At 37.9% G+C, this 26,567-nt stretch overlaps 1 protein-coding gene across 1 annotated transcript; it reads left to right on the top strand.

The window, feature by feature from the left end:
* The first annotated feature begins 945 nt into the window (after positions 1 to 945).
* Positions 946 to 26,361, top strand: LOC118342301 (CMP-N-acetylneuraminate-beta-galactosamide-alpha-2,3-sialyltransferase 1-like). Its single transcript, XM_035680792.1, has 6 exons — positions 946 to 1,620; positions 4,788 to 4,981; positions 17,905 to 18,084; positions 20,806 to 20,851; positions 21,679 to 21,798; positions 21,904 to 26,361. The coding sequence occupies exons 1-6, from the start codon at positions 1,330 to 1,332 to the stop codon at positions 22,075 to 22,077; spliced, it is 1,005 nt and encodes a 334-aa protein (XP_035536685.1). The 5' UTR covers positions 946 to 1,329; the 3' UTR covers positions 22,078 to 26,361.
* Positions 26,362 to 26,567: the final 206 nt, after the last annotated feature.

The following is a 26,567-nucleotide window of genomic DNA, read 5'->3' as shown; positions in this document are numbered from 1 at the left end:
CACCCGTCATGTTCCAAATGTGCTGATTTGAACAGATTTCAAACTGGGTGTTATTTAACACCATTAAGTACATGAAAGTGGATATTGTTACAGTCGAACTGTCAGCTTTCAGGCTGGTTCAGCTGGTTTCATTTTATGGTTTCATCCATTACATTTAGCTAGATATTTCAACCATTTATTGATTATATTTAGCTATTTTAACAATTTATTGAATACTTTTAGTTATGTTTTGTTGTCACCCAATACTTTTGGCAGTCTATTTGAACAGTTTATCCATTACCTATTTGAATGTTTTATTCATACTCCTGGTACCTGCATAAGTACCTACCAAGTCAGAAGCATTGGTGTGAGTTATATAACCGACTGCTGTAAAAGTGTAAAAAAGAAAGAAAGAGCAAAATGACTGCAAACTGTTCCCTAATGGACAATCTGTGAATCTCTTGAACATTTGTGAATGTGACACATGGATCAATGACTCATTTTGGTATTATCCCAGTTTGTCAATGATTGTGCATTTAGACTTGTATCTCAGTTAACAAAATCCGCTTCCAGTTATTGACATGTTCTTAACAGTCAGATGGGAGGGCCAGAAAAATTATTTTCACAATCAATCGTGACATTTTTTGGTGTTCGATGGTCTTTTTAAGAGCTGAGCGATGTGACGCATCCTGTGTAATTTGGCAGAGCAAACAGAGCCGTAAACAAAACACTGTAAATGTAACAATGTGCATAGTCAGAAAATAGCAGTGTGATGTTACAGAGACTCAGTTTCATCTTGGAACTCTTAGTACTGTGAATTTAACAAGAATACACATTTGTGCAGATTTCACACTCCCTTGTGTACTTAAAAAGTTAAACCATATTAGAGGCCCATAGGCTGTTTTTTCCCCCATTTTCCCAGTATGTGTGTCACAAAAATGTTCTTTATTTGCCCTTTAGGTGGATCATTAAAGAATGAACGACACATCAGTCACTGACCTCACAGAGTCAACAATTGAGCGGTCAGTAAAACTGGCTGAATCTGACTAACCAGGAGGCATCAAGCTTACAGAACAGTGGACTTACCTTCCTATGGTTTAGATGAGTCTGCAAAGAAACCACATTGATGGACTGAAGGACATACATGGACCCAGTTCTGTGGTGTCTGAAAGATAAGAACAACAGGATATGCTCATTGGACAGAAGTGATATGTTTGAGCCTCCTGCACCATGCAGTCAACAGGGTTGCTCTTTTCTCACACGTTTGGGACTTTTTTAAATTTATCATGATGCTATTTTTGTCCGTTGCACTCCCAAAGTTCCCAGCCAACTGATTTTGACGGTGACGACATGTCTCTACCCAAGCAGAGGAAAATCCGGACTTTTGCTCTGCTGTTCTGCGTCATTACATTTACGACGTTCCTGTTCAGTTACACTTTCCGGGACCCCTCACTCTACTTCTTCAAGTACGCTTTTCGTCTGTCAGACAACTTTTTCTCCAAAGGGCTATGCGCCTGTCGACATTGCATGACGGAGCTGGAGGACGACCCCTGGTTTGCCGAGCACTTCAATCAGTCCATCCACCCTCTGATGACCAGGGAGAACAGCATCCTCTCCGATGAAACCTTTAAATGGTGGCAGGTAAGATTCAGAGGATGTGTTTAGGAGATTTGCAATGCTATACTCAAGAGGCTTGAAAAAGCTAAAACAAAGATGCACATTCAGCTTCTGAAAGCTGATGAGGTGCTGAAAAGAAAGATCATGAATAAAGAACAGAGATCACATTTTGCTGTAATGCTCCCAAGAAGTGTTTGTTTTTGCCACATTGATTGTTTCAAATCCAAGGGATCTTTACCAGGATCAAGTTGTGAAGCAAACTCCCACGCACAATTTGTTCACATTTAACAAGTGAGATGGTGGATATGGAAATTATTGTTTAGTCTCACCATTTTTCCCACACCTACGGATTAAGAAAGACATTTTCCATCATAATGAATGTATGTATATATATGTATATGTGACACCATAACCATTCACTCACTAAAAATCCTGTGTCCTCTTGAAATAATGCATGTTTCACACATTATGCAAACTATGCCTCTTCTGTTCATGAATATGTGCTTTGACTATAGTTATTCCCAACTGCATGACCATTCATTTAAATCATTCATGTTCAATAATACTGTACATAAAGCATTCTACTTTTGTTCTTCTTTTCTAACTGCTTCAACAACATATCTCATGATGCATTTCTCCAGCCCCCAAAGAATTGGCATGAACATGTTGCAATTACCTCTGGGCTTTCGTTTCGGGCTGTATCTGGCTATACAGATTTTTCTTCTTGTCTACCATGGACATGACTTGACTTGAAATACACTTACTCACTCTCTTGCCGAGTGTTATATGAGAAAATCAATACCACTGCCACGTGCATAAAGACTGGAAGCAGGAAGAAACAGCTAGCCACAGAAAAGCTCACTAATTAACACGTAACATCTTGTCTTAATTAACATAATAAATGCTGTGGTTGTGTGGGGTTTTAAACAAAAACAAAGAGATATAAAATATTAATTTGTGAGTTTTAGAGGAGCTGGTAGACCTATTTTTTACCTTTGGATAGAACCAGGCCAACTGTTTACACATGCATCTAGTCTTTATGCTAAGCTTAGCTAAGCTAAGTGTCTGCTGGCTTTAGCTTCATCAGATGAGTGTGGTATGGATCCTCATCTTTCATGCAGCATTCTCAGCATTTTGGGTTCTTACTTCCCAAAATGTTGAATTATTCACTTTAACATTCCTCGATTGATAAACTAGCCTATACAAGGCTGATAGCAATATTGATTCATTGAGCCCTTTAGCTAAGCCTCACTGTCGCTTTAAGAAACAAAGGCTGATTATGTTAACAGAACATACAGAATAGCTCTCCACCAATTTTACACATCAAGATCAGTTTACGTCATGCTTCGTGCTACTCGGCCTGTAACAGTTGGATAAAGTCCTGAGTGGCTCTGGAGGAACTTTGGCAGGTCTGAGGAACTAGCCCTGATGATGTCATCAGGAGCCCATGGCTACAAACTGGGGGTGTGGAGTTTGAAGGAGGTGGGCTTTTACCAGTCTGGGAGGGTCTGACAGAAGATGCTATTGTGTTGCACTATGGGAAGTGTAGGATCCAGTGCATTCGCCGTTCCATACTAGGGACTAAAAGTTAGAATAACTCTGAGGATATGTTCTGCCTCGGCTGTTTATATTTTGACTATTCTTTTTTTTCATCTGCCAACCCCCCAACTTTATGGGAGAATAATAATAAATTCTTTTTTTGAACAATTTGTAATGTTCTCTGGTCATGCTGGTATTGCTTAATGAATGACTAACCCTTTCCTTTCCAATTAGAGCTAATGTGAAGTTTCAGCCTTACTAGTTAGTTATTGAAGTAAGAAAAATGTATATCTGGCAAATATCCAGTACTAGTACTTACTTGTAGCCTACAATACTACCTGCCACTGCAGTCAGTGGAGGAATTGTTATCTCTGCCTCCTCCATGATGGATTTTGTCACCAGTATGATTACTGAGTGTCACTGTTAAATGGCTGCTCGAGGGGAAACGTTTCGGAGTGACTGACACCCAAACCTGGTATTTACTGTTAGTGTAGCTAAAACCATCAAACTCCATTTGAGCTCCACTGAAAATATCTTAATGGATGTAATGACACCTACATTTTGCCAGTCATCCAAGGGAGCATGAAACACACCAAACATAAAAATGAACCCAAGATTATTAGATACAATAGCTGTTAAAGTATTTTATGGAGGATTTCTTGTTTAAATCCACTTTCTTGTAAATTAGAATTCACTTGAGATATATTACTAATTACATGCCAGCCTTGATTTAATTCTGTCCAACCAATATATGCTGTACTTTCTGTAATTCCCATTACTAGAGTATAGCTCTCTAAATTATAAAAGCCTATTCACAAAATTTATGTCACACAATTATCCCACCTTTGTCTGGAAGGCATCCAGTGCCTTAGGTATTCCCACATTCACCTCACACCATGTCCAATTAGAGGCAAGAATAGAAAAATTACTGCAAGGTTGCCTCCTGTCACTAGTCGTTTCAGGAAATGCTTCTCACAGGCAGCTTGATGAGGCAAGTGTCACATATCAACTGTAGCCTGGCCAGATGGTTCGGGCTGCGCTGCTGCAAGACAAGGGCATGACCTTTCAGGTGTACCTGGGCTCTTTGTGCCAAGTGAAAACTTACATCTTACATGACTAAATATGAAACCGAAAATATGACTATAAATATATGATGTGCATGTATAATACATCAAGGTTTATACTGAAGTAGAGTTTTAGTCTTATGATTAAAATCTATATTTCAATTAATAATAGCTATTACCCATATTCAATGCCAAATAACATTCAAAAATCTTAAATGGCTTCCCCACGACTGTATTGGCAAGGTAAAAAAGCCTCCTCAATAATACTTAGACCATGACTCACTAAAACTCATGAGTGATTGTTGCAGAACACTGTGTATCCGTTCTGTTTCCTGCTGCCATAGCACAATATGTAACAGTATACAGTGCACACACATTCCTGCATTTATTTGCTGTCTCTCCGAGTTCAAAGCCACCAGAAGAAGGCCAGGCCAAAAGAGCCCCCGCAGACGAAGCTAAGCCGCCCCTGAGGTTATTTCAGAAATGTGCTCGGTGTCTCGAGCTCCGCTGCCCTTGTTCAATCACTTCTACTTAAAGTGGCCCTGGAGCCGTGGCGCTCTCTGAGGCCTGTCTCTGCTCTGTCACCAGTGGTTGCAGTCAGAGAGGCAGCCGGCCAATTTCAGCAGAGTGGTGGAGGAGCTGTTCCAAGTCATCCCTGATGAGGTGCTCTACATGGACACCAGCCCAGAGCGCTGCAGGACCTGTTCCGTGGTGGGGAACTCTGGGAACCTGAAGGGCTCCCAGTATGGCGGCCTCATCGACTCCAGTGATTTCATCATAAGGTCAGTTTGCACTTCAATCTGTGGTGGGATTTATGAGTGTAACACAGCCGCACACTTTTTAAATGTATTCATTTCTGTCATTAACAATAGTCTCTTACTGCCTATTTTTTTTTTTTTTTAAAGGTTTAAAGGATCATTTTAGTTTCTAAACTTTGGTCTTATTTTTGTAGTTTTGGCTACATTTTTATCACTTATGATATTGCAACAAGTAAATGCTATTAAACGTAAATGAGATTTTGGCAATACAGTTATGTTGTTAATACTCCATCATTCAGGGCTTATAATTTGACTTTCTTTAGGTAAAAATTTAATTAAATTAAAAAGTACATATGCAAATAAGGGTATAGTATTTGGCCCCTAAGAATTATATAAAATGATGTTCCATTCAGTGTGGCTAAGGATTTGAAATACTTAAGTATTGAAGTATTTAGACCATCAGTTTTGGAGATTTACATAAAATATAATACAAAAAAGAAAAAAAATTTTGGTAGATAGTCAAAATCTTCTATAGGGGTACAGTTGGGGTTGCGTTTGGGAATTAGACTATTAGATTAGAGTATTTCTAAAATCCTTGCTTTGGTCTCGCCTTAATGTTAAAGGAAAAATGTGCGTGCACACAAGTATGGCAAGGTAGGTCAAATGGAAGTCAGTATGTAAACGCTGATGTGTGTCACTGACATCATTTTACCACTCGCCTTCCAGATAAATGTGGTTAACCTGTGCTATTGCCTCATTCCCAGAATTAACTTTCTGAGTACAATTATATCACCGATAGGAATGATAATATAAGACCCTATTGAAAACAATCTGTACATGCTCGTTAATTTTATTACAACTAATGATTATTTGCATTGTGCTTCTGTTTATTTATTATGTCATTTGATTAATAATTAGTTCAATCAGATGTCAGATGTGGTGAAGAATAATCAGCTTGACATATTCAAGGTGCTTGTTGTATTCAATCAACAAACCCAATAATATTCTCCTTATACAGTGTGCCAACCACATCCCTTTTGTCAGGGAATAATAACAATTTGGCGTGCAGACTGAGTGGGTCTTTGAGTTAAGTAAGTGAAGTTTGGGATATTTCGCATCATGCTTGGATCGTGATGGGAAGAATTATTATTAAAGTGAATTAGTAATGAATCATCCTCATGCATGAATCATATATCAATAATAGCCTAAATTTACACATGATCCATGATGATGAACATACAGAAAAATAGAAATGCATGGGAAAAAATAGCATATTAACAGTGTTTTAGAGACCCCTTGGAATTTCCCCATTGTGGGACAAATAAAGGAATATCTAATCTTATCTAATCTAATCTAATACACATCATGTTTTCAGGGGAGCTCATGTCTTATTAAGAGGAGCCAAGCTCCCCCTGGCTTCCTGTAGTTCTCACCCAAGTTTACATCATAGACAGTTTTTGGCTTAAAGTACTTTTTTAAATTACAATAGACCGTAATTATCCATAACATATGCTTTACCATGTTTTTTTTTCATTGTTGTTTTTTTATTCAGTGGCAGACAAACACAGGTAAAAGCTTTCATTTTGCTTGTTGTGTTTTGTACCTGTCTTTTTCACGTGTATTCCTGCTGCGTCCACGCCTGCACTGCACTCAAGAGGTGTGGTTGGAGATGTCACTCAATTTGAGAAAACTATCTTAACAAAGCAGCAGATGAAAACAAAAAAATTTGAGTATTCAAATGTTTTTCCTTTGCCTTAGGGTGGTAGGAAACAAGAGGGGAGTTTGTCGCTCCCTGTAATCTGTCACAGCAATTGCAGCTCTGCAGAGAATAAATTGGAAAAGATGGAAAACACGACAAGCAGAATTTCTCAGAGGGGGTGTGGGTGTGCTTTCTGCTGCAAAACTGTCGGCTTTATGATAAAATTAAGCTAATTTGGACGTCAAAGGGTAAACAAACATTCTCGCTCAGACTTCAGTTCAGTGTTATATGCAGTATCTCCAGGCTGTACACAGATTTGAGACTTGGCTGTCTTTTTGCAGGTTTTGTGAAGGGCTGCAGAGGCAAAATATGCAAATCCCCAAAGAGTGGAGTGGTATTCCCCTGAACTGTTCTTAGAATATTATATAATAATTTAAAATAATGTTGCACTACACTATCTACTACATGTATACTATAGGAAATAAAAATCCCATCATCACATTGTTTCTGTACAGAAATTACTGACTTAAGGAGACGGTGGGATGATTTTTTTCTATTGCGAGTAACAGCAGATAACACTAATATTTAAGCTAAATGTTCCAAACCAATGACATTGATGGGATATCAGCTCAGAAATGATATGGAAACACAGCCCACAGTGAGTGTGAACAGAGACTGAAAACCACTGTCTTTCAAATATCCACAATGCAATTCACTCAGATCCTTTAAATCCTGCTTTATGGACTATTATGAATATTAAGCGGCATTGGCCTATTGGCTAAAGCTTCTTGTTTACTCAGCAGATTGAAGTGGTAAAATAGATCTGAGTCATAAAAACAGCCTTTGCATCTGCCTTTCTTTGATGGACAGAAATGAGCTCTGTGCCTTATGAATAACTTTTTTTTAAAGATGTGTCGTTTGAAAATCTAATAAGTCATCATATTTATTCAAACCAGAACGGAATTATGTTTTTGTTCTTCTAAGACAAACTAATTGATAGGCCGATGCTTACACTTGCTAAAAGCAAATTTTTTTGGACATCTTATCTGAGGGAAACTTAAAAGTACACACCATACCCATTTCCACTTAGTATTTGATTGCAGATAAAAAAGTACATTTTAGACACAAAGTCGATGCTTTTATCTAGAAAATGTGAAAATACAGCTAAGTTTATGGAGTTGAAGACACGGAGATAGTGGAATCACACTTACTCCTGTAGCTCGGACACATAGTGGAGATAAGGAGGAACAATTTGGACCAAACAACAAGCAAAACTGGCCTGGTAGATGCTTCTCTCACATCATGATCAATTAGGTATAATGGAAAGCGCAACTTAAAGATGAGGGGAGTAACAAAACTATGTCTGTGTGTAAATATAGTGGAAAAAAACAACAAACAAAATAAGCGTGTGACTTGTGTGGACACAGATATAGCACAACAATATTTACATAGGTAAAACACATGCAAAGAATGGATTCTGTCTGTATCTTGTTGTCGTGATGATGTAAATACAGTCAGTGTTAACTTCGTGCCAGTAATGTTAACCAACAGTCTTGGAAAAAGTACTACTGCTTAATGGACTAAATTCAGCTACAACCCAATATGTAACATTTCTGAATTCAAATGTCTAAAAACACTACACCTATGTTGTGTATTTTTGTACCGACATTATGCCAAATATTTGTGTGTTCAGAGGAATCATTTTATGTATAGAAGTCATTTTATTCAGGTAGTGGTGGCCTGTCGATGGTATCATATCCCCTTTGCATATGCAGCAGCGTTGTTGTCTGCCAGAAGCTGTCACAAATAGACTTTTTATCCAGTTTTAGGGCAATTCTTTTTACAATACACCCTTTAGTTCATTTAGTTGGTCATTGTTAACTCTACATTTTAACCGGGACGGGACGGCCTTCATCTGCTGAACAGCATCGGAGAAACATTTTATTCAGTGTTTATACAGGTTTTAATCACTGTGTCCAAGGAGGGGTTTTGGAGGGGAGGAGGCCTCTGCAAATAATTTTGCCCCCGGTAAAAAAAAAACTCCTGAACGAAGAATACTGAAGGAATCCTAGATTCATATATCATTTTAATCAGTTTCCAGATGTTGCCATGACTGGAAGTCCCTAAACGTTCCACGAGGCGTGGGAACCCTGATTATCTTCTGTTCTGTTATTGTAGCACTAAGGCATAGTTTGACTTTTACAGTCAGAATTTAAACACTAAAATAAAATGGTTGAGGGAAAATATAGTGCGCTGCTGTATATAGTAAATAGGGAGTGATTTTGGACCCAGCCTACTACTAAAACGGCATCAAAATGAAGATACAGTACTTTGAGTCTGTGGAATTAAGGTGTGGATGCTTTAGAGGGGGCTGTTAGACAGTCACTAAGCAATCTGATTTTCTGGGTGAAATGAGGACTCATTATAATCTTTGTTAAGATTGATGGCAAATGGGCTTCATGATGATGTGGCTGACACGAAGATCTTATCAAGAGAATAACCACAGCACCGCTTAAGCAAATTTCACGCAGTATTGTTGGATGGCTCTTAATTTATCACAGCGTGGCTTTGTCAACCTGCTGTGACATGTTGCCTCTGTATAAAGCCACATTACTGCACTTATCTTCTTTGCCAGCCCCCGCTGTGACAGCAGCATGGCATTGTCTACCAATTCAATTATCGGATGGCAGGGACAGCACCAAGACAAGAGTTATTACTTTGCTATTAGCAGAATAGTTTGCTGCAGAAGCATGCTATAGAAATATGCTGTTTTATTTACTCCAGGCTAAGCATCACATTTGGAGTCATGCTTGGTTGGAAACCATGGTGCTGAGCCAAAAGGTCACCCTAGCTACACCGGAACACGCACTGTAACACTAAGGTGTGGAATACATATTTCACAAAACTTGGGCAGCATGCTTGAGGGCAGCACATGTCCAGAATATTTTTTATGAAATGTTGGTGTCTCCAAATCCAGACAAAGAAAGATTGATAAATATTAGTATAATCACTCACATCTCTTTTGATCACAGAATATCTGATAATATGCAATCACATACCCTCAGTGTCTCTGTACGCTCTATCGGCCCACCAGCATACTTATTTGAAAAGAAGTAAGCTGTCTTGGATATGCGATTGTCTCATCATTCATATTTACTTTGCTGAATTGAGGCTCAGTCAAGCTTATATTCTACACGATGATGTAAGACCTTGCAAATAACTTCATTAAGATGGATCTTAAGGACAGCAGATGTAATAGGTAGGCACGTCACATTTGTGACTCAAAATCCCTGCTTGAAATTGGCTTTAAAACCAGGATTTTCACAAAACTAATACATGAGCTTTCTAGCTTTGGCGGTCTTCCGAGTTTTCCAGGCAACTAATAATGATGTTCTTTAAATCTGTTTACAAGATTCAGGAAATTAACTTTTTTTCTTTCTCTGTGAGAGTGTTATTACCATAATAATGTTCCGAGGGCCCACAAATGACCAGAACATTTCTTACAAGTGCCTCTTACCCATCAACAACCTCTGACTAAGGACAGATAAGCTGCACTTTGTGTTTGTAATCAGTGCCCCAAAGCTTGAATAAAGCTCAAGTATTGAAGCTTGTTTTTGAATTATTCCTCCTTATTATGATGATTATTATTATGATTATTATTATTATAGCTCAACAGGAACAGTGATTTTGAGGATCCATCATAACCAAAATTTTGAATTAAGACTTCATTTGAGCACGAGCACAAGCCTCTCTGCAATCAATCCTGTCTCCTCGCCTATTTGTTATCGTGACACCAGGAACCGTGGAGTTCAGAGGCTTGATTGAGCTGCCAATGCTAACTTAAGTGCATCCATCAGATGTCCATCTTGTGACATGAATTCAAATGATGATTGCCTGTTTTAACAGATCATTTTCAGGTGACATTACGTGTACCTTAATTTATTTGTTTTTTATCCGTTGTGTGGAACGTAGCTCGGCATTACTGCTCCCCCAGCTAACAAACATAATAAGTAAGGTGAGAAGAATGTATCGATGTAGTAGTGAAGTGTATACATGGTGTTTTTATTTCTTCCTGCTGGTGATGGGTTGAGGATTGAGGGTTGAGTAAAATGTAATGTGTGCATTAATTAGGTTTTTTTTTTTTTTCAAACCACACAGTGAAACCGGAATAAGACAAAAAGCCTAACATGAATAGCGGCTTAAACTGCTGGCATTACTAATTCTGGCTGCTTTGCTTATTTAGCCTGTTGGATTTCTAGCAAGCACAAAAATTTCAAATATCTGTTATTTGTAAAAGGAAAATGTAATTAAACTGGGCCTTGTAGCTTTTGTATGGCTTTAGCAATCCCTCTTCCTCTTTTTACTGAAGATGCAGCTACATAGCTACAAGCGAGTCCAACTGGGTACCAAACCACTTGTTTGGAAATGACACCAAAGGTGAGAGCACCCAAAAAACTGTGTGCGTCCCCAGCTACTGACTTACTTGTTAAGTGAATGCTGAACAAATGTGATATACAATGTGAGGGAGCGCTCGTTAGTGTGCTCTTAACGAGTCTGAGCTCTTGTTACGTCTTCCCACATTGTTCAGGATGAGCGCTACCTTAACAAGCTGTGCGAGGTAATGCATGGTGAGGGTTGTTATTATGAGGAATCAATCAGTCAGTCAGTAAAGGACATTCATTGTTGTTGGCTATCTTACTTGGACTGGACAAAGAGGTAAAAACATTCAACTTTTGATGAAACTGCATAGGTTTCACTCTTCCAATTCTTCACTGGATCAAGAATTGATTGCTACATGCTGCAATTTGCCAACAAGGAGTACAGTCTGTGAGTCAACTCTTTCTCCGAGGCTGCTGGTATTTCATCAGTCCATGCTGGTGATAATGTCAGCTGTAGTTGCAGAACAACTGCAAGCCGTCTATATAGCCAACAGGCAGAGTACCACACCGTTAACAAAACAGCCTTGAGTACCACATTGAGTACAAGTTAAACATACTAGAAAGTATTTAAAATTTTTAACTGGTTATAAAACAGTCTCATTTAAATACTGTGTCTGTATGACCTACATAAACAAACAAGACCATCAGCGAGAAGATTGGCAGTTTCTATATAGTTTTCTTAATGCCTGGAATCTTAATAAAAGAAGTAAGTTAACATAAATTAATCCTCCTTCAGTTACTCATTGTTGAAGCAACTCAGTTGTTTTGAGTGCACTATTTAATTTGTATTTTAAGTATTGGATATTTAATTCCAGTTTGTTCCACTGATTAATTTTTTTAAAGTTGACTTCATATCATTACAAAAATGTAAGCATTATAATGCTGCATACAAGTGTATTATACTTACTAGTTTAAACTTCAATTAACTCAATGGAATTGGTACAATAAACTTAATTTACCCAAGTTACGCAAGTTACTACTCAAATCAAATATCGCAAATACTTCATGCTTAAATAGTCTGAGCTAATAAACTTTAACTATTTAAGGCAACGAATACCAGATTCTTTTTCAGAGAACAGACAGCTAGCGGACCGTGAGGAGATATTCCTTGCATTTGTGTGTGAAGTGTATTGGATTAGAATCGCTGACTGCACCTTTAAGTATCAGCCCTGTTAATTACAAAGCCTCAAGCATTAAAAGCCCACCTGAGAGCCTGTGCCTTCATCTCATCTGGAGCTGTTGCCTCATTCTGGCCCCCCTGCTTCACTTCACTACCTGATAAAAATGTACACAGCGTTTTCTCATCATGACTATTATTCAGCTGGAACTGCATGGGCATTTTGAAAATGTACACACAGTCAGGCTTACAAATGAGAATAATGGTAACAAACTCATGTAGAAATGGGACAGTACTGAAATACCGCTGACCTTTAAAGTGTTAGTTGGCTATGTCATGCTGCTGATCTGGCTGCACCTTGAAGCACGGGGGCCATGTTATGGAATAGTGTGGTTCATGGCTTTGAGCATTTTGAGGACAAATGAATAATAATTAGACAAATAATGTCCAACAGCCCGCTGACAGGCAAACAGCCTTGACATTAAAGATACCATTAATCATTTCTCAGGATCACAGTCTCACTTTTTGCACTTTTCAAGAGGAAGAAAAAAAGGACATTCCCAGAGAGAAAAGTGCACAGGAGATTTCAGACCTGGTTCGGCAGCAAACAATACGTCTGAAAGAAATCCTTTCTGATCTCAATCCTGTTTTAATGTCAGAACTAACAATAGATTAGACTGTAAATATGAAGACGAAAACACTAGTAACATAGCTTTCATCAATTAGTTAGCCAGCACAGACATAATCTTTAAACCTGTACCCATTCATCAATAGCCTGATAATCAGACTGCATTGCCATTTAGTTTGACTGCAATTATTCAGCTTGACATTTTGGCTACATTCACACTGCGAGCTTGAGCACTCAATTCTGATCTATTTTGTTTTGTTTGGCCCTAACCAATCGGTAGAGAGTGATGTATCCATCACACCCCCTCTATTTTCAGTTAACATGGAAGCAGTGGTGGTAGTTACAAGGAGTGCCTTCAAATATAAAACGACAGATGACAGCACATTGGAGTTTTCATTTTATTTAAGTTATTTCTTAAACATTCACTGCAGCCTTATCAATGCTGTTAGATGAAGTTATTTCAGACTTCCCAAACTAAAATGTTTGTTGTTTTCAGAAAAGCTCAGGTCTTTAAGGGGCTCCCACATAATTCGAGCTCTGTTTTTTTTTTTTTCATCTCATAATCCATCATAGGCAGGTGTGCTGCAGGCCCACACCAGCCTGTTAAACAATTACAATACCTGTCTCAGTGATGTTTCATTCATGCATAGTCTTCTTTTTCAAGTCATTGATGTTCTCGGTGCAGTCCATTGCTTAAAATATGTACAGACGGAACTGTGCTGCCGTCTGCAGTGAAAAGCTTCAACTCTGAGAAATATCAAATCAAATCAGTGCTGTAGACCTTTGCACATTTCAACCAGAATTATATATATTACTATATTTAAGCTTTTAAGAATCACTTAAGTTGAGTGAAGTTGATTGGTGCTCAAAGTAGTGGTGCTTTATACTTGCAGCCACCATATAGTACAGCTATAAATCACTGGTCAAGATATCTGTCAGACCTCCACTCTGAATTTCACTGCTCCACTGAGAATGAGTCATCTGTCCTGGTTTCATGCTTTGTCTGGCAGGGTATTACAGACCCTCAATGATTCTCTAAATCTATTAACAGAGAGCCACACAAAGACAATCTTTGCATAAGTGATGTGATGTGCACAAAAATATTGAGATATGATTCCATCTAAATATCTCAAAAAACATTCTTCATCTCACATTGCTGTGCCCTGTGTTTCCTGATTGTTTGTGTATTCCAGGTAAAAAGCCTTGTTTTCCTGTGCAAACCATCTTGTTGGTGAGATGGGCTTTTCAAAGGCTCAATACATCTGCTTCAGTTTGTTTTAAGTCCATCTGGTACAAATTCCCAGTGCCAGGGGGGAGTTGGAGCAGAAGTTGAATATTGATTAGACCAATCTGAAATATTCGCCTCCTTAGAGCAGTTGACACCACACGCCCCCACAAGATTATGTGAACGGGTGGCCCACTGAATCCACTTAACAACTTAAGTTAACTTCTTGAGTGCCCCTTACAGACTTGCACTATTGTAGCATTGACCCCCACAGTGAGTAATGGCAAGATCCATACAGTCTTCTACAGGTCTGAAGCAGGCGCTGATTCATTGGGGGCGTAGGTAGGGAACAGATATATATGCTGGTTTAACTGCAAACAGTCATATATATCAAAAATGCTTTATTATTATGTGTTAGTTTAACTCAAAAGCATTACATTATTGTAGCAAATTAGTAAAGCATTGAATAGAAACATCTCAGTCAATTGTTTCAGACATTTTTCCAAATACAAATATTTTTTTATTTAACTATGTATATAACAGATCATGAAATTAAATGTGTTCATGTTATTTTTAAATGTATCTAAATTAATGTGTTCAATTTGACATTTGACACCAAACTGGGATGCCAATGCCTCCCCACTAGATCCGCTGCTGTCTCAAGAGGAACTTTTGAGCAACACAAAAAATTGGTAAAAAAAGGAATATTCAAAGAGATGCCTGTTCTGTTGTACAAAATTAAAGACAATTTTGTGCTGTTCTGCAGTAGCAAAGTGCCTCACCATTTTTTCGCTGTTGTGTACAGCATGAAATGGGATATAGTTTGGTAATCTTTGGAAAATAGCAAAAGACAAAAGGAGGAAAAAATAAGGCAGAGTTTATTGTTGTTTTCCTGCTGTGTGTGAGTTGAGAAGTTCTATCAAAGCCTCAGCTGTAACTACCTGCAAGTACTAACACATAGTAATGTGGTATTACAGCAGAATATCTCTGAATGTGCTGCAGAAGTGATGGATTCTTCACATTATACTATTTAATATGTGGCATGGTGTTCCTCTGCCCTCGCTGCCATACTTTCTCATCTGCTCTGGACAGTAGGGATCCATTTGCTGAGCAATTCCTAAATTCCCAGAAGCTCTAGTTACCGTTAAAGGAGAAATCCACCAACATAGTTCTGTCAAAAACTGTTCTTTTCTACAGAGATATGGCACCATAAAACCTCGTGCTAATACTTCTCTTCTTCCATACATTGCAGTTTTAGCTCAGTCAGTGCCACAAAGCTGGTTTGGTTTGGAGGAGGCAGTACACATTACTTGTTAATGGAGAGTAAACCAATTGCTCTTTGTCCTCCTTCTTTCCATCTCTGATGTAAAATGGACCGAACACTCTGTGCTGTGAGTTTTGTAGATGCGTTCACATAAAATGACGTTGTTATTCTGTAAAATACAGCTCCTTTTCCCAGAATGCTACAACTGATGACGCAATATCGCAATAATCAGTGCTGTGTTGATGATGAGCACATCTGGTGCAGCAGCTTTCTTACTGGTGACATAACACTTCTCTCCTCTGGGACTGAGTGGCCTTCACAGCTGTAGCATTGCTTTAGTTAACTGTTGCATTAAGGCAGCTGTGCATCACGTCTCTATGCCCCTGTTGTTTTTATACACTGATTTAATATGTTTTTAATTAGGTTCTTGATTTAATTCACACATCAACCTTTTAACTTAAGTAGGTTACTGGATTAGATGTTTTTCACTTGGTTTTTCACTTCACACAAGGTTGTGAAAGCCATATATGCATTTCTGAATGAATGAATTGAAAAGTTTTGAAAAAGATAACTTCTGTTATGAATTGGCACTATACAAAAAAAATTGAATTGAATTGAATTGAAAAAAATATTCATTACGTTTACATCAACATTGGGTCAAATGACTGAATGCATGTTGACTGGTGATGATGATGATGAAGTCACAGAGAATTTTAGCAGCTTTCAGCTCAGTGTTTTGGTTCTATGGACTGCAACTTTACTGCCCTCTCACCAACTTTGTTTCAAGATGCAGCGCACAGCACTTTGCAGTGATTCAACAAAGTTAGCATCTAGCGGGTGACCGCAGCGGCGCATTTCAGCACCAAAGAGCTAAAAACGTGTCTCTTGGGAGGTGGTGCGGATCAAAAACAGCTAAAAGAAAACAGAATATTGGACTTACATTCACCAGATGGTCAGAAAGAAAAATTTCAAGTGAATGTTAATGCTGCTTCATATCTGCTGGATGTATTAAAGAGCAACTGTTAACATCATAACAGCCACGTTAGCTGCTAGCTACCAACTTAAAAGTTGATACAATGTCAGTGTTGTGTTTACAAGTTATTTCGTTTGCCGCTTTAAAGGACAAGTGTGTAGGATATAGTGGCATCTTGCGGTGAGGTTGCATATTGCAACTAATTGAACACTGTTCACATCCGTATTTGACGACATGAGAATAAGAACAAGCTGTGAAGAGTGAATGAAAAACTACAGTGGCCACGAAACTCGCAGACCCCATGAAAGGCCCTATCTAGAGCCAGTGTTTGGTTTGTCCCTTCTGGGCTACAGTAGAAATATGGCGGTTCAACATGACGGACTCCATGGAAGGCAACCCTTGGTGTCTTTAGATAAAAACACAATGGTTCATATATTCAGGTGATTATACACTAATGAAAACATATCTGAATATTACATCCCATTTCTGCCAATAGATCCTCCTAAATGTTACACACTGGACCTTTAAGGACAAAATACAGGTGATATGTGAGTCGGATAGGATAGAGGGTGTTGTGTTTAGAAAATTGTAGAACCCATTTAAGACAAAGTGCAAAGAGGCTATACGTATAAATAAAATTGATTTGACTTGATTTAATTGATGAAATACAACAATACCTTTTATATTGTTATTATTAATGTAACTAAGTGGTCTGTCTTATGGCCTAGGGGTTTGAGCACAGAGCACAAAAGGCATGAAAACATGAATCACTTCGGTGTGTCTGTGCCTTGGTGACTAATTCATTGTTAAGTTAAAAGTTATTTCCAAAGGCAAAAGGTCATGGTATTTTTTTTTTACCCAATAGGCTACAACATGTATGTAAAGTTGCAGCATGAAATAGCAAAAAAATCTCATCAACTGCAAGATAGCCCAGACACAAAATGCCTCTTGCTGGAGGTCGTTTTGAGTCCTGACAGGCTCAGGCTGAAAATGTCAAGTTGTTATATAGCTGTCATCTCAGAGTCAGTAATGAGGAAGATGATATTGCTCAGACCGGAGCGCCAAAACAGGTAATGCTATTCGCACACGGGGTCAGCTTCATGATTGTTCTTCTCCATGTCACCTCCTTCCACTGACCGAAACCAACTGCCACTGTCAAACGACGTTCCTGCCAATTACTGCTACAGCTTGAGTGAGTATTGTTGGACATAATAATAGGGACGCCTCGCCTAGCTTGCCAAGCGGTAATTGTTGAGCTCTAAATGGACACCGGATTGTTCTGAATTGGCGTTTGGATGCCCAAAACACATTGAAGAGGGACAAATTGTGCTTTCTATTTGTCCCTGTCTTTATTTTTACATGTTTTTTTCTTAAAATAGTGATCATGGCTGATTTTTCATGTCTCTGTGCCTTGGCTGAAATTAACCCGTTTGTAGATTATGGGTATTAAAGCAACAAAAGCTAAATGTTTTCCATCTTTGTAACACGTGGGTGAAATAAACCTTGATTTGAGCTGTCCTGGAAAGCAACTAGAAAAAAGGGAAATGAGGATGTTAGAAAAACAGCCCAGAAACAAAAAACTCTGCTTCATTGTCCCCACAGAATGAACCAGGCTCCCACCACTGGTTTTGAGGAGGATGTGGGTGCCAGAACAACACATCATGTTATGTACCCAGAAAGTGCCATAGACCTGGACAACACCACCAGTCTGGTACTGATCCCTTTCAAGACTTTGGACCTACAGTGGATCCTTAGTGCCCTGACATCGGGTACCATTAAACAGTAAGTGCACCAATCTTTATGTTAATATTAAGACTGAATCAAGTGACTGTGTGCAGTGTGGATTGTGTTGCTCCTAGCAACAAACCCACAAAGAATCACGTGACCCGGCTGCTCCCATCAGCTTTACCGATCTTTTTAGTGTCTTTCAGCTCATTGTTTTGGTTTTCTCGTTTGCTCGTAACTGTACCTTATTTTGCTCTCTTTAACCTAATTTCCAGCCAGAGCACACAGCTATTTTCAGAAAATAAAAAAACTTCTGATAAATCCATTTTACACTAGCAACTAAGGTGCCAGATTCAGGAGTTACCTGAATAACAGACCCAAAAGGAACATTTATATTGGACTGAGGTGGCTAGAAACATGAATGTTAATGTTGTTCTGTGTCTACGGGATATGTAAAAATACGCTGTAAAAATGGCTCTTCTAGAAACAAGCCAAATATCCTTTAATATAATACTTTTTTTTGTATCTGCCAATGGGCTAGTATAAAAATCTAGTTACTGAAAATTACTTAAAACTAGAAAAAATGCCAAACATTGAAACAAGTTGTGCTTATTACAAGCAATGAAAACTCTCTTATTTAAGGCAGACTTGCACAAAATAGTATTTGTATTTTGGTCACTTTATTGAGCTGGATTTAAGAAATTTTAACCTTAATCTAGATTAAAAAATTAGCAAAGAAATCTTTCAATAAGACACAATCTCTTTAAACAGCATAATAATAAGTGACTTACTTGCTGGCTTACTGGTTAAATCTGGCTCAATATTAGCTGTATTATTTTATTAAGACAAAATGAGATAGATTTTCTTAAAACAAGATTACTTTTCCAATGCAAAACATGCTTGACAATATTATTTTTCTTTTCAGACAAAAAGTAAGACTCATTTCCCAGAAACAAGGCTTTTTTTTTTGCTTTTTGAGTTGATAAGGTATGTTACAGCTTGTTGCACTGCCACAAAATAATCAAAAATTAGTAAATCTGGCTTGGAAATAGAGACATCAGTGTGCTTATGTAAACTATTTTCTCTATGTAATTTAGTTATATGACTCACAACAGAAAGTAAATACACATCACTCTTCCAGTGAATATCTGTTGGCATTCTAATACAATAGACTCTAATGTTTTTTCCTAATTTCCATAATTATTATTATTTGTATTTTTTGGGGGGCCTTTTATTGCCTTTATTGGATAGTGACAGCCGAAGATAGACAGGAAAGGGGGATAACACGCAGCAAAGGGCTGCAGGTCGGATTCGAACCTGGGCCCCTGCAGCAACTCATACATGGCTCGCCAGCTCTACCGACTGAGCTAAACGGGCGCCCTTCCATAATTATTTTAATATAATAATATTTTTATTGTCCTGGAAATATAAACAGCATTAATGCATTACAGTGCCTGATGCGTGTGTCGCACTCCCAGATTCATTTACACTCTCCAAATACCAGATTGTCACAACAATCACACTCGCTCAGCATTCCTATTTGTCATATTGCCATAACAAGGATAATCACTCAGTTTTAATCTTCCAGTAAATTTCACCTTCAGCTGCTTCATTCTCAATGACCCATAATCATTAGCTTGATTACTGGACATCCAGGAGAAAAAAATGGAGCTACTGCCAATTAACGCCACTGCCAATAACTGAAACACGCCAACATGTTAGATGGTGGAAGGACGAGTAAATCCAAACAAATGTTTCCTATAAATGTGCAGTTGTCTTCCAACTCTGCCAAAGCAATCATTCTGCACCGTTAACTTTCACTTCACTGGCAATAATGTCGGCATTAGCCCAACAGCCATTAGATCTTAACTGAGTGTTGTGAATTATTTTGTTACATTTTCTAGTCTTGTTAAATAAAATTGGGCTCTATGAAAAGACTGAACTGTGTGAAGGGACACAGGAGTGACTTTTTTCTGGTCCACATTCACACACTTGGACTTTGAATAGTAACAGGGTTTATAATGTAGCGTAGAAAATGATGCACCAGGCGCATAACAGGCCATTTTCATATTCACTCACCACAGAATGTAGAGGAACTGGATGTACAGTACACATTTATAACGGAATTAGACCAGTCTGTATAATCTTTGAATTTTAATGAGACTGCAGAGGCAACAGCCTTGATAAACCTTTTTTTAATTGGAAACATTTGTCCGGATTGTATCTTACCATATAGCCATTAGTTTTTATTTCCGTCTATAAATGCCATCCCTTTACATTTTCAATGAAGTCTGCACAGGCGTGGTGTGGAATTGACACTGGCTGTAAATTTGCACTTTGTTGCACTGTCAGCTCAACCTGATTTTGCGTGAAAATGGTTTGCATATGAACATTTTTATATGCAAACTGAATATGGACCCCTCATGGAAGCTGCACACACCTTTATTCAAACCCATTTTTTTGTTTCAACATTGCAGTGTCTTCACCAGCCTGGGATGACAAACAACTCTGCATGACACAAATGCAAAAAATTTGACAGTGAGCAGCATGTGTTAATGTAATTACTTCTAAATCTGCCCATAATATTTAAGCTGCTTTCTTCATAAAGAAAGACACACTGGGCATTTATTTTTAGACATGTTCTCGGTTAAATGAGATTAAAATCATATTGAGGATGGGATAGCAGTGATTGAAATAAATAAGCAGAATTGTGTTCCGCTAAAACAGCGTGACAGGCAAGACAAGATTTTAAGCTCCTGGTATTTCCTTGTGTTACAGCACATATATACCTGTTACGTCCAGGATTAAGGCAAACAAAGATAAGGTGAGTTGTTGTCTTCACTTTGTCAAGTGGTCGACTGGTATTTGGCACATCATGTCAAGTGATGATGCGCCATATACCAGTCATGTCACTGATACATACCACACCCGCCAGTGTATGATGATTCTTTACTGAGGTAAGCCTGGTATGTCGCTGCTGTTGGCATACCACTTGTCCTTCACTGACAGGTGCCACTTTTCACGTAGTGCAGCTCACTGTTGCTATATAGCATATAACAGTACAAGTAGTGAGCATATTCTTGGACATAGCTTGACCATAATGCCAAAGAGTCTTTTCATTTAATTTAATAAGTGGTCAGTAGAAGAGTGATACTGTGCATTAGGCATACCGTTACGACAGCAGAGGACTATGCCAGTAACAATCATCATATGGTGGTGGGAAGGAGTATCGGTCAGGGACATATTGTTTTAATGTGCCATATGTTGGTCAAACAGAATCAACATAACACTTAATCAAAGTGGCATTCCTCTAAGAATTGGCATATCAAAAACAAGAGTGGTACGCCTTCAGTATCTGCCAGTGAATGGGGTGACATCCTGTTATTAATGCCATAATCCAGAAGAACAAACTCTGTGCTGCTGTGGCATTAAGATTTTGCTGAACAGCCCCAGGCCTAAGTACATATTCTTTTGACTGTACATAGTCTATAAAGCTTTTATTGAATATTCTTTCTTCCTGATATTTCTTTTTCATTACAGAGTTATTTATGTGAAATTATGTAAGCAATTCAATATATAGAAATTAATAATTTTTTCCCATCTTAGTAAATTACAAAGGAGTAGAACTTCTATTCTATTACTATTTTGCAGGTGTTGATTTACAGTCCCACATTTTTCAAATACGTCTATGAGTCTTGGCTCGAGGGTCATGGACGATATCCTTCCACTGGCTTCCTCAGCTTATTGCTTGCTATCCACATATGTGATGAGGTAAGTTGAAACACTTTGTTAAGTACATGCATGACACAGATGGATAAGTGGACGAAGCTTGTGTGGATGAGGTTTTAGTGTGCTTTTGTTCCTCGTCTGCTCCAGGTCAGCGTGTTTGGATTCGGTGCAGACCAGTACGGAAACTGGCACCACTACTGGGAGGAGAACCATTTGGCTGGAGCTTTCCGACACACGGGAGTCCATGATGGCGATTACGAATATAATGTCACCCTGCTGCTGGCAGACAAACACAAAATCCGAATGTTTAAAGGCAGATGATACCAAGCCCATATGTGCAATGGGATGATCACCAAGTGAACCTTTGTTTGTTTTTTTCTTCCTATTACGCTGAAAGACATTGTCAAAGGGGATCTTCTTGTATGTCTTCACTTTTGTTTAAGAGATGACAAACCAATAGAGTTTTTGTCTCAAGACAAAAGCAACACTGCCACTGGTTTCAGCATCCGTAATCCCAACTCAAATGCATCTGAGAGTAAACAAGAAAAGAGAAGATGTCTTGTCAAAGCATGCATACTTGCTATACATAAAAGCTTTAGTACTACGTGTATACTCTGAATGTTCTCTTTTCTATAAATGGTTAGCATTGTGGCTACTGGAAGCTTTGTATTAATGGTCATTGGCACAAAATAAGCCGTGTTGACAGCAGTAGTCAAAATGCCACAGTTTATGATGTATACACATAGCAAGGGTTATTTTGTGCATCAGTTCATCATTGTAATTCATGCGTCACTTCGAGCGTCTTATTGTCTGCTGATCTAAAATGTGTGTATTGGAAGCAGTTCGACTCCAAACCTTTAAAGCATTTTAATGAGCTTGACAAGAAAACGCACAACTGACTATACTGTAAATATCACTCAAGTATGAATTATCACCATATGGCAGTGAAGGTGTTTTGTATTCTAATAAAGGCAGGTATGAGAGAGAATCAGAACTTTTTTCCATCACACAGACCAAATTCTCATAAACTACCTGCACTACCGAGCTACTTGTATCTTTTATGTCTGATTGCAGCTGGAAAGCCAAGAGACACTTAAAATCAAATCCAAAATCAGCCCCAAAGAATATATTTAACTATAGTGTCACATAGATTTCCCACAGGGCCATAGCCAGGGGTTTACAAATGCTTAGCCTCCCACCATATTTTATTTATTCATTAAATATTTCCTGTGAATTTAATTTCTCAAATAGATGGTCAAAATTGTGTTTCAAAGTCCTCTCCACATTGCCAGAAATTAAATTTTGGGAAATAATCTTTAGTATATATTATTTTTTTGTTGTCATCAAGTTTTGACATATGGAGTAAAAAATACTAAATACTAATACTAAAATCCAAATCTTCATCTTCATCATCATGTACATCGAGAGCGTTGCTTTGGGGATGGCAATGTTGGTGGGCCAGTCGCTCCAGGAAATATTCATAATCCCCAGAGGACGAACCCAAATAACTTCCCAGACTCTGGGACTTTTCCTCTAGCAAGTTGACATTTGTGGTTTTCAGTGACATTATTTATAGTTAACTATTAAATGGATTGCAGTGAATTTTGATACACATTCATGTTCCCCTCAGGATGAATTGTAACTTTGGTGATCCCTTTTCATCTAACTCCATCATTAGGCCAAAAATGCAATTTTTTCGAGTTATATCCAAATACCAGGCAAGCTAATGAGATTCCCATCAGCCTCTGTTGTTACTTACATGGTGAACATGGTAAACATTGTATCATAGATAAAGCAACGTAGATATCTCATTGGTCGCTTATTGGGGAGGTCAAGATCTAACAATACTGTGAGATGCAGACTTCACTACAAAACTGTAACTTGCTTAATTAATTAATTAACTAATTTTAATGAAATGTGGTTTGTTAGGGGTTAGGGGTCAGGGTTAGAAAGTGAACATGATAATGGTTACTTGTTGGAATGAATTCAGTTACTGGGGGCAGATCTAATCTGCTTTATGCCAAAACATGAACCTTCTGAACAGCCACGACCTCCACTGGGACATGCAGGCAACATCAAGTATAAATTAGATTGGGTTAGATTTTTTTTCAGTCAGTTTCTCCAGTAGTGTAGATTTCTATATCTGTTATACTGTTACAAAGCAAAGCCTGGTTGCTTGTTTTTGTATTTTGGTCGATTATCTACCACCATTGCTGATTCAGTGATTGAGCAGACTTTTAAAAACTAGACAGAGATTTATTTCATGGTATTTTAGGTTTAAACCATAGTCTAATAAGGGCACAACCTTTGACTGAATGTGTGCCTTGTAAGATCATCATTATTTTCTAGTAAACTTAAATCTACTGATTCTTTGTTGGATCTCTCTTTAGAAACTCGTGGTGTGGACAAGAACTGTTCAAACCCATCTTATTTGAAAGATTTTTTAAATATTGTCAAATGTGCAAAAATGCCAAAAAAATCTTTTCTGTATAATTTCTGAATCATTTCTATAAAATTACAGCTGCATATGCAAAAATGTGAAATTTGTCTACAGGAACAGGGACTCTTGACTGTTGTCTTTCACAATATGGCAACCATGCAGACACATGTCAAATCGATAATGTGGTATCTACGTTTCTATATCTATGCATTATAGCTTTCACATCAGCATGTTAGCATTGTAATCATGAGCATGTTAGCATGCTATCATTAGCATTTAGCTCAAAGAAGTGCTGTGTCAGCATCAGTACAGCCTCACAGAGCCGCGATACTCTTATTCTTCTTCATCTTAGACTCCTATTCTTGTTCAAGATTTTGGGAATTTAAACTCCCTCAAAGGTAGGAGCAAAACTGAAAGAAATTTAGGATTAGGATTACGCATAATTTTTATTCACATCCTTTTAACCACATGTGAGCAGGCTGTGATAAAAAACTTTGTTTTTGGGGTTGATTTCTGGAATGTTCGTTGGCCCTAAAGGGCTCTACTGGAGACCCGGATCGAGAGTTGTGCTATAGTAAAGCCATTGATGAGATTTTCATTACTCATTGTTCTCCAAAAAATGAATAGAAAGGTTTTAAGTGCTTGAGAACAGCAGGTTCTTTATAGATATTCATCATGGGAACCTGACATATGATACAGCCTATACAGGGGTGCCTTATCATTAAAATAATGTTTTGTGTTTTTTTTTATGTACATTGTGACATATATTTTTCATTAAAAGTAGGTGTTAAGTGCCTTTAATGGGAGTTCTAAGACTTCATTTCACCATCAAATTGTGCTGTAATTATTCTCATTATTTCTAAATTTGTCAACGACCTTTACAAGTTTATGTTATTGTTGTTTATACAGTGTCAGTTTTAAAGGCATGATACAGTAAGATTTTTTGTACAAGCCACAGAAGAAAATGTTGGGTATATACATGTAGGGTATATGTCAACATCTTTGGCTGTGCAGGTTTGATGAAACATTGTTTTGTCCAGGCTGGAAATTATTAGCTTCACTTGCTGAACTTGTAGACATGTGAATACTGAATGCTTTATGACTTCAAGAAACACAGAAGCTCATATCTCCGTATCATCAGGAATTGAGCTTGGTGGTGCTTATCTAACAGACTATGATTTGCTCCATGTGCCTTGAAACATAATGGGACATTTGCCTGGTCAGTGTCTTCATGATCGTTTTTTCCTCTCCATGCGAGAGCACGCTGATAAGAAGAGAAGCCACAATATTTGTGATGTCAGATTTATCAGCCACCGTGTAGACGACAGCAGTGTACAGTTGTTCTGCAGGGGACACTGTCACCTAGTGGACAAGCACATGTATCAGCATTAACAGCACTTGATTTGTCCATTATATGACTTATGTGGTGACTCTGTGTTAAGTGACACTTTTAAAACTGTACTCATTGTTTAATATTCAAACATTAATACAACGTCTGTCATTCACATGTATTTGATCTACTTGTCCATCCAGTTGAAGTCTTTATTGTTGAATACATGCTACATAAAACCCCATTAAAGCAGCACCTTCAGAAAAGTCTTCTTTTTTAGTTTGAAGAAGTTTCAGGTCATTGATACTGACTTGTGTGGGAGATATGCATAATGCATATCTTTTATTCAGTGGAATCCCACAGTAAAAAACAATTAAAAAAACATACATGGAGCTTTTTTTGCTGAAATGTGTGAAAAGGACAAGGAGATTAATTAACTATAAATAATACATTTCAGAAAGTTATGCAGATTATGTGTGGGTAAACTGTAATTTAGATGGTTAGCTTGTATACTGACAGGTATTCACAGACCCCACTGAAATGTTATATACATCCCAGTTTAAGATAAATGATTTAATTTAACAACAAAACATGGATAATTATAAATAAAGATTGTATGCCTCATGGCAACATCTTTGAACGTATTTCTCTTGTTTCTGATGTTTTTCCTCATGGATATTCATCTCATGTCTTTGTTTTCTTTTAAAGGTTGAGCTCAGAACCATGGTCATTTGTCAGCTTTAATTAGTGAGGGGGTGTTCATTTGAGTGTCCCTCTCTATGCAGTAATCCATTTCATGCTACAAATAATGGACGTATAATAAAAGTGTGTGAATGCCAGCAGGTTCCTGAGGTTATCATTTATTATTTCTGTTTAATACACTGTTGATTATCTGTTTTCACATCACCGTTTTGCTGAAATAATCTATGGATAAACCCATGATGTGATACCATAAGAATGAACACATAATGTAATCTGATAGAAATAATAAATGGTAAACTGCGCTCCAACAGGATTTTTTATTATTATTATATGCTTAAA

Source organism: Morone saxatilis, unplaced genomic scaffold (assembly GCF_004916995.1).
Source record: "Morone saxatilis isolate NCDOM2014 unplaced genomic scaffold, NCSU_SB_2.0 Contig9, whole genome shotgun sequence".
Classification (NCBI taxonomy): Eukaryota; Metazoa; Chordata; class Actinopteri; family Moronidae; genus Morone; species Morone saxatilis.
This window is presented reverse-complemented; position numbering and strand designations above follow the sequence as displayed.

Excerpts from the sequence above, each read along its gene's own strand:
- LOC118342301 (XM_035680792.1), top strand. The coding sequence starts at position 1,330 with ATGTCTCTACCCAAGCAGAGGAAAATCCGGACTTTTGCTCTGCTGTTC. Across the intron at positions 1,621-4,787 it reads AAACCTTTAAATGGTGGCAG|TGGTTGCAGTCAGAGAGGCA; the intron begins GTAAGATTCAGA and ends CTCTGTCACCAG. Across the intron at positions 4,982-17,904 it reads TCCAGTGATTTCATCATAAG|AATGAACCAGGCTCCCACCA; the intron begins GTCAGTTTGCAC and ends TTGTCCCCACAG.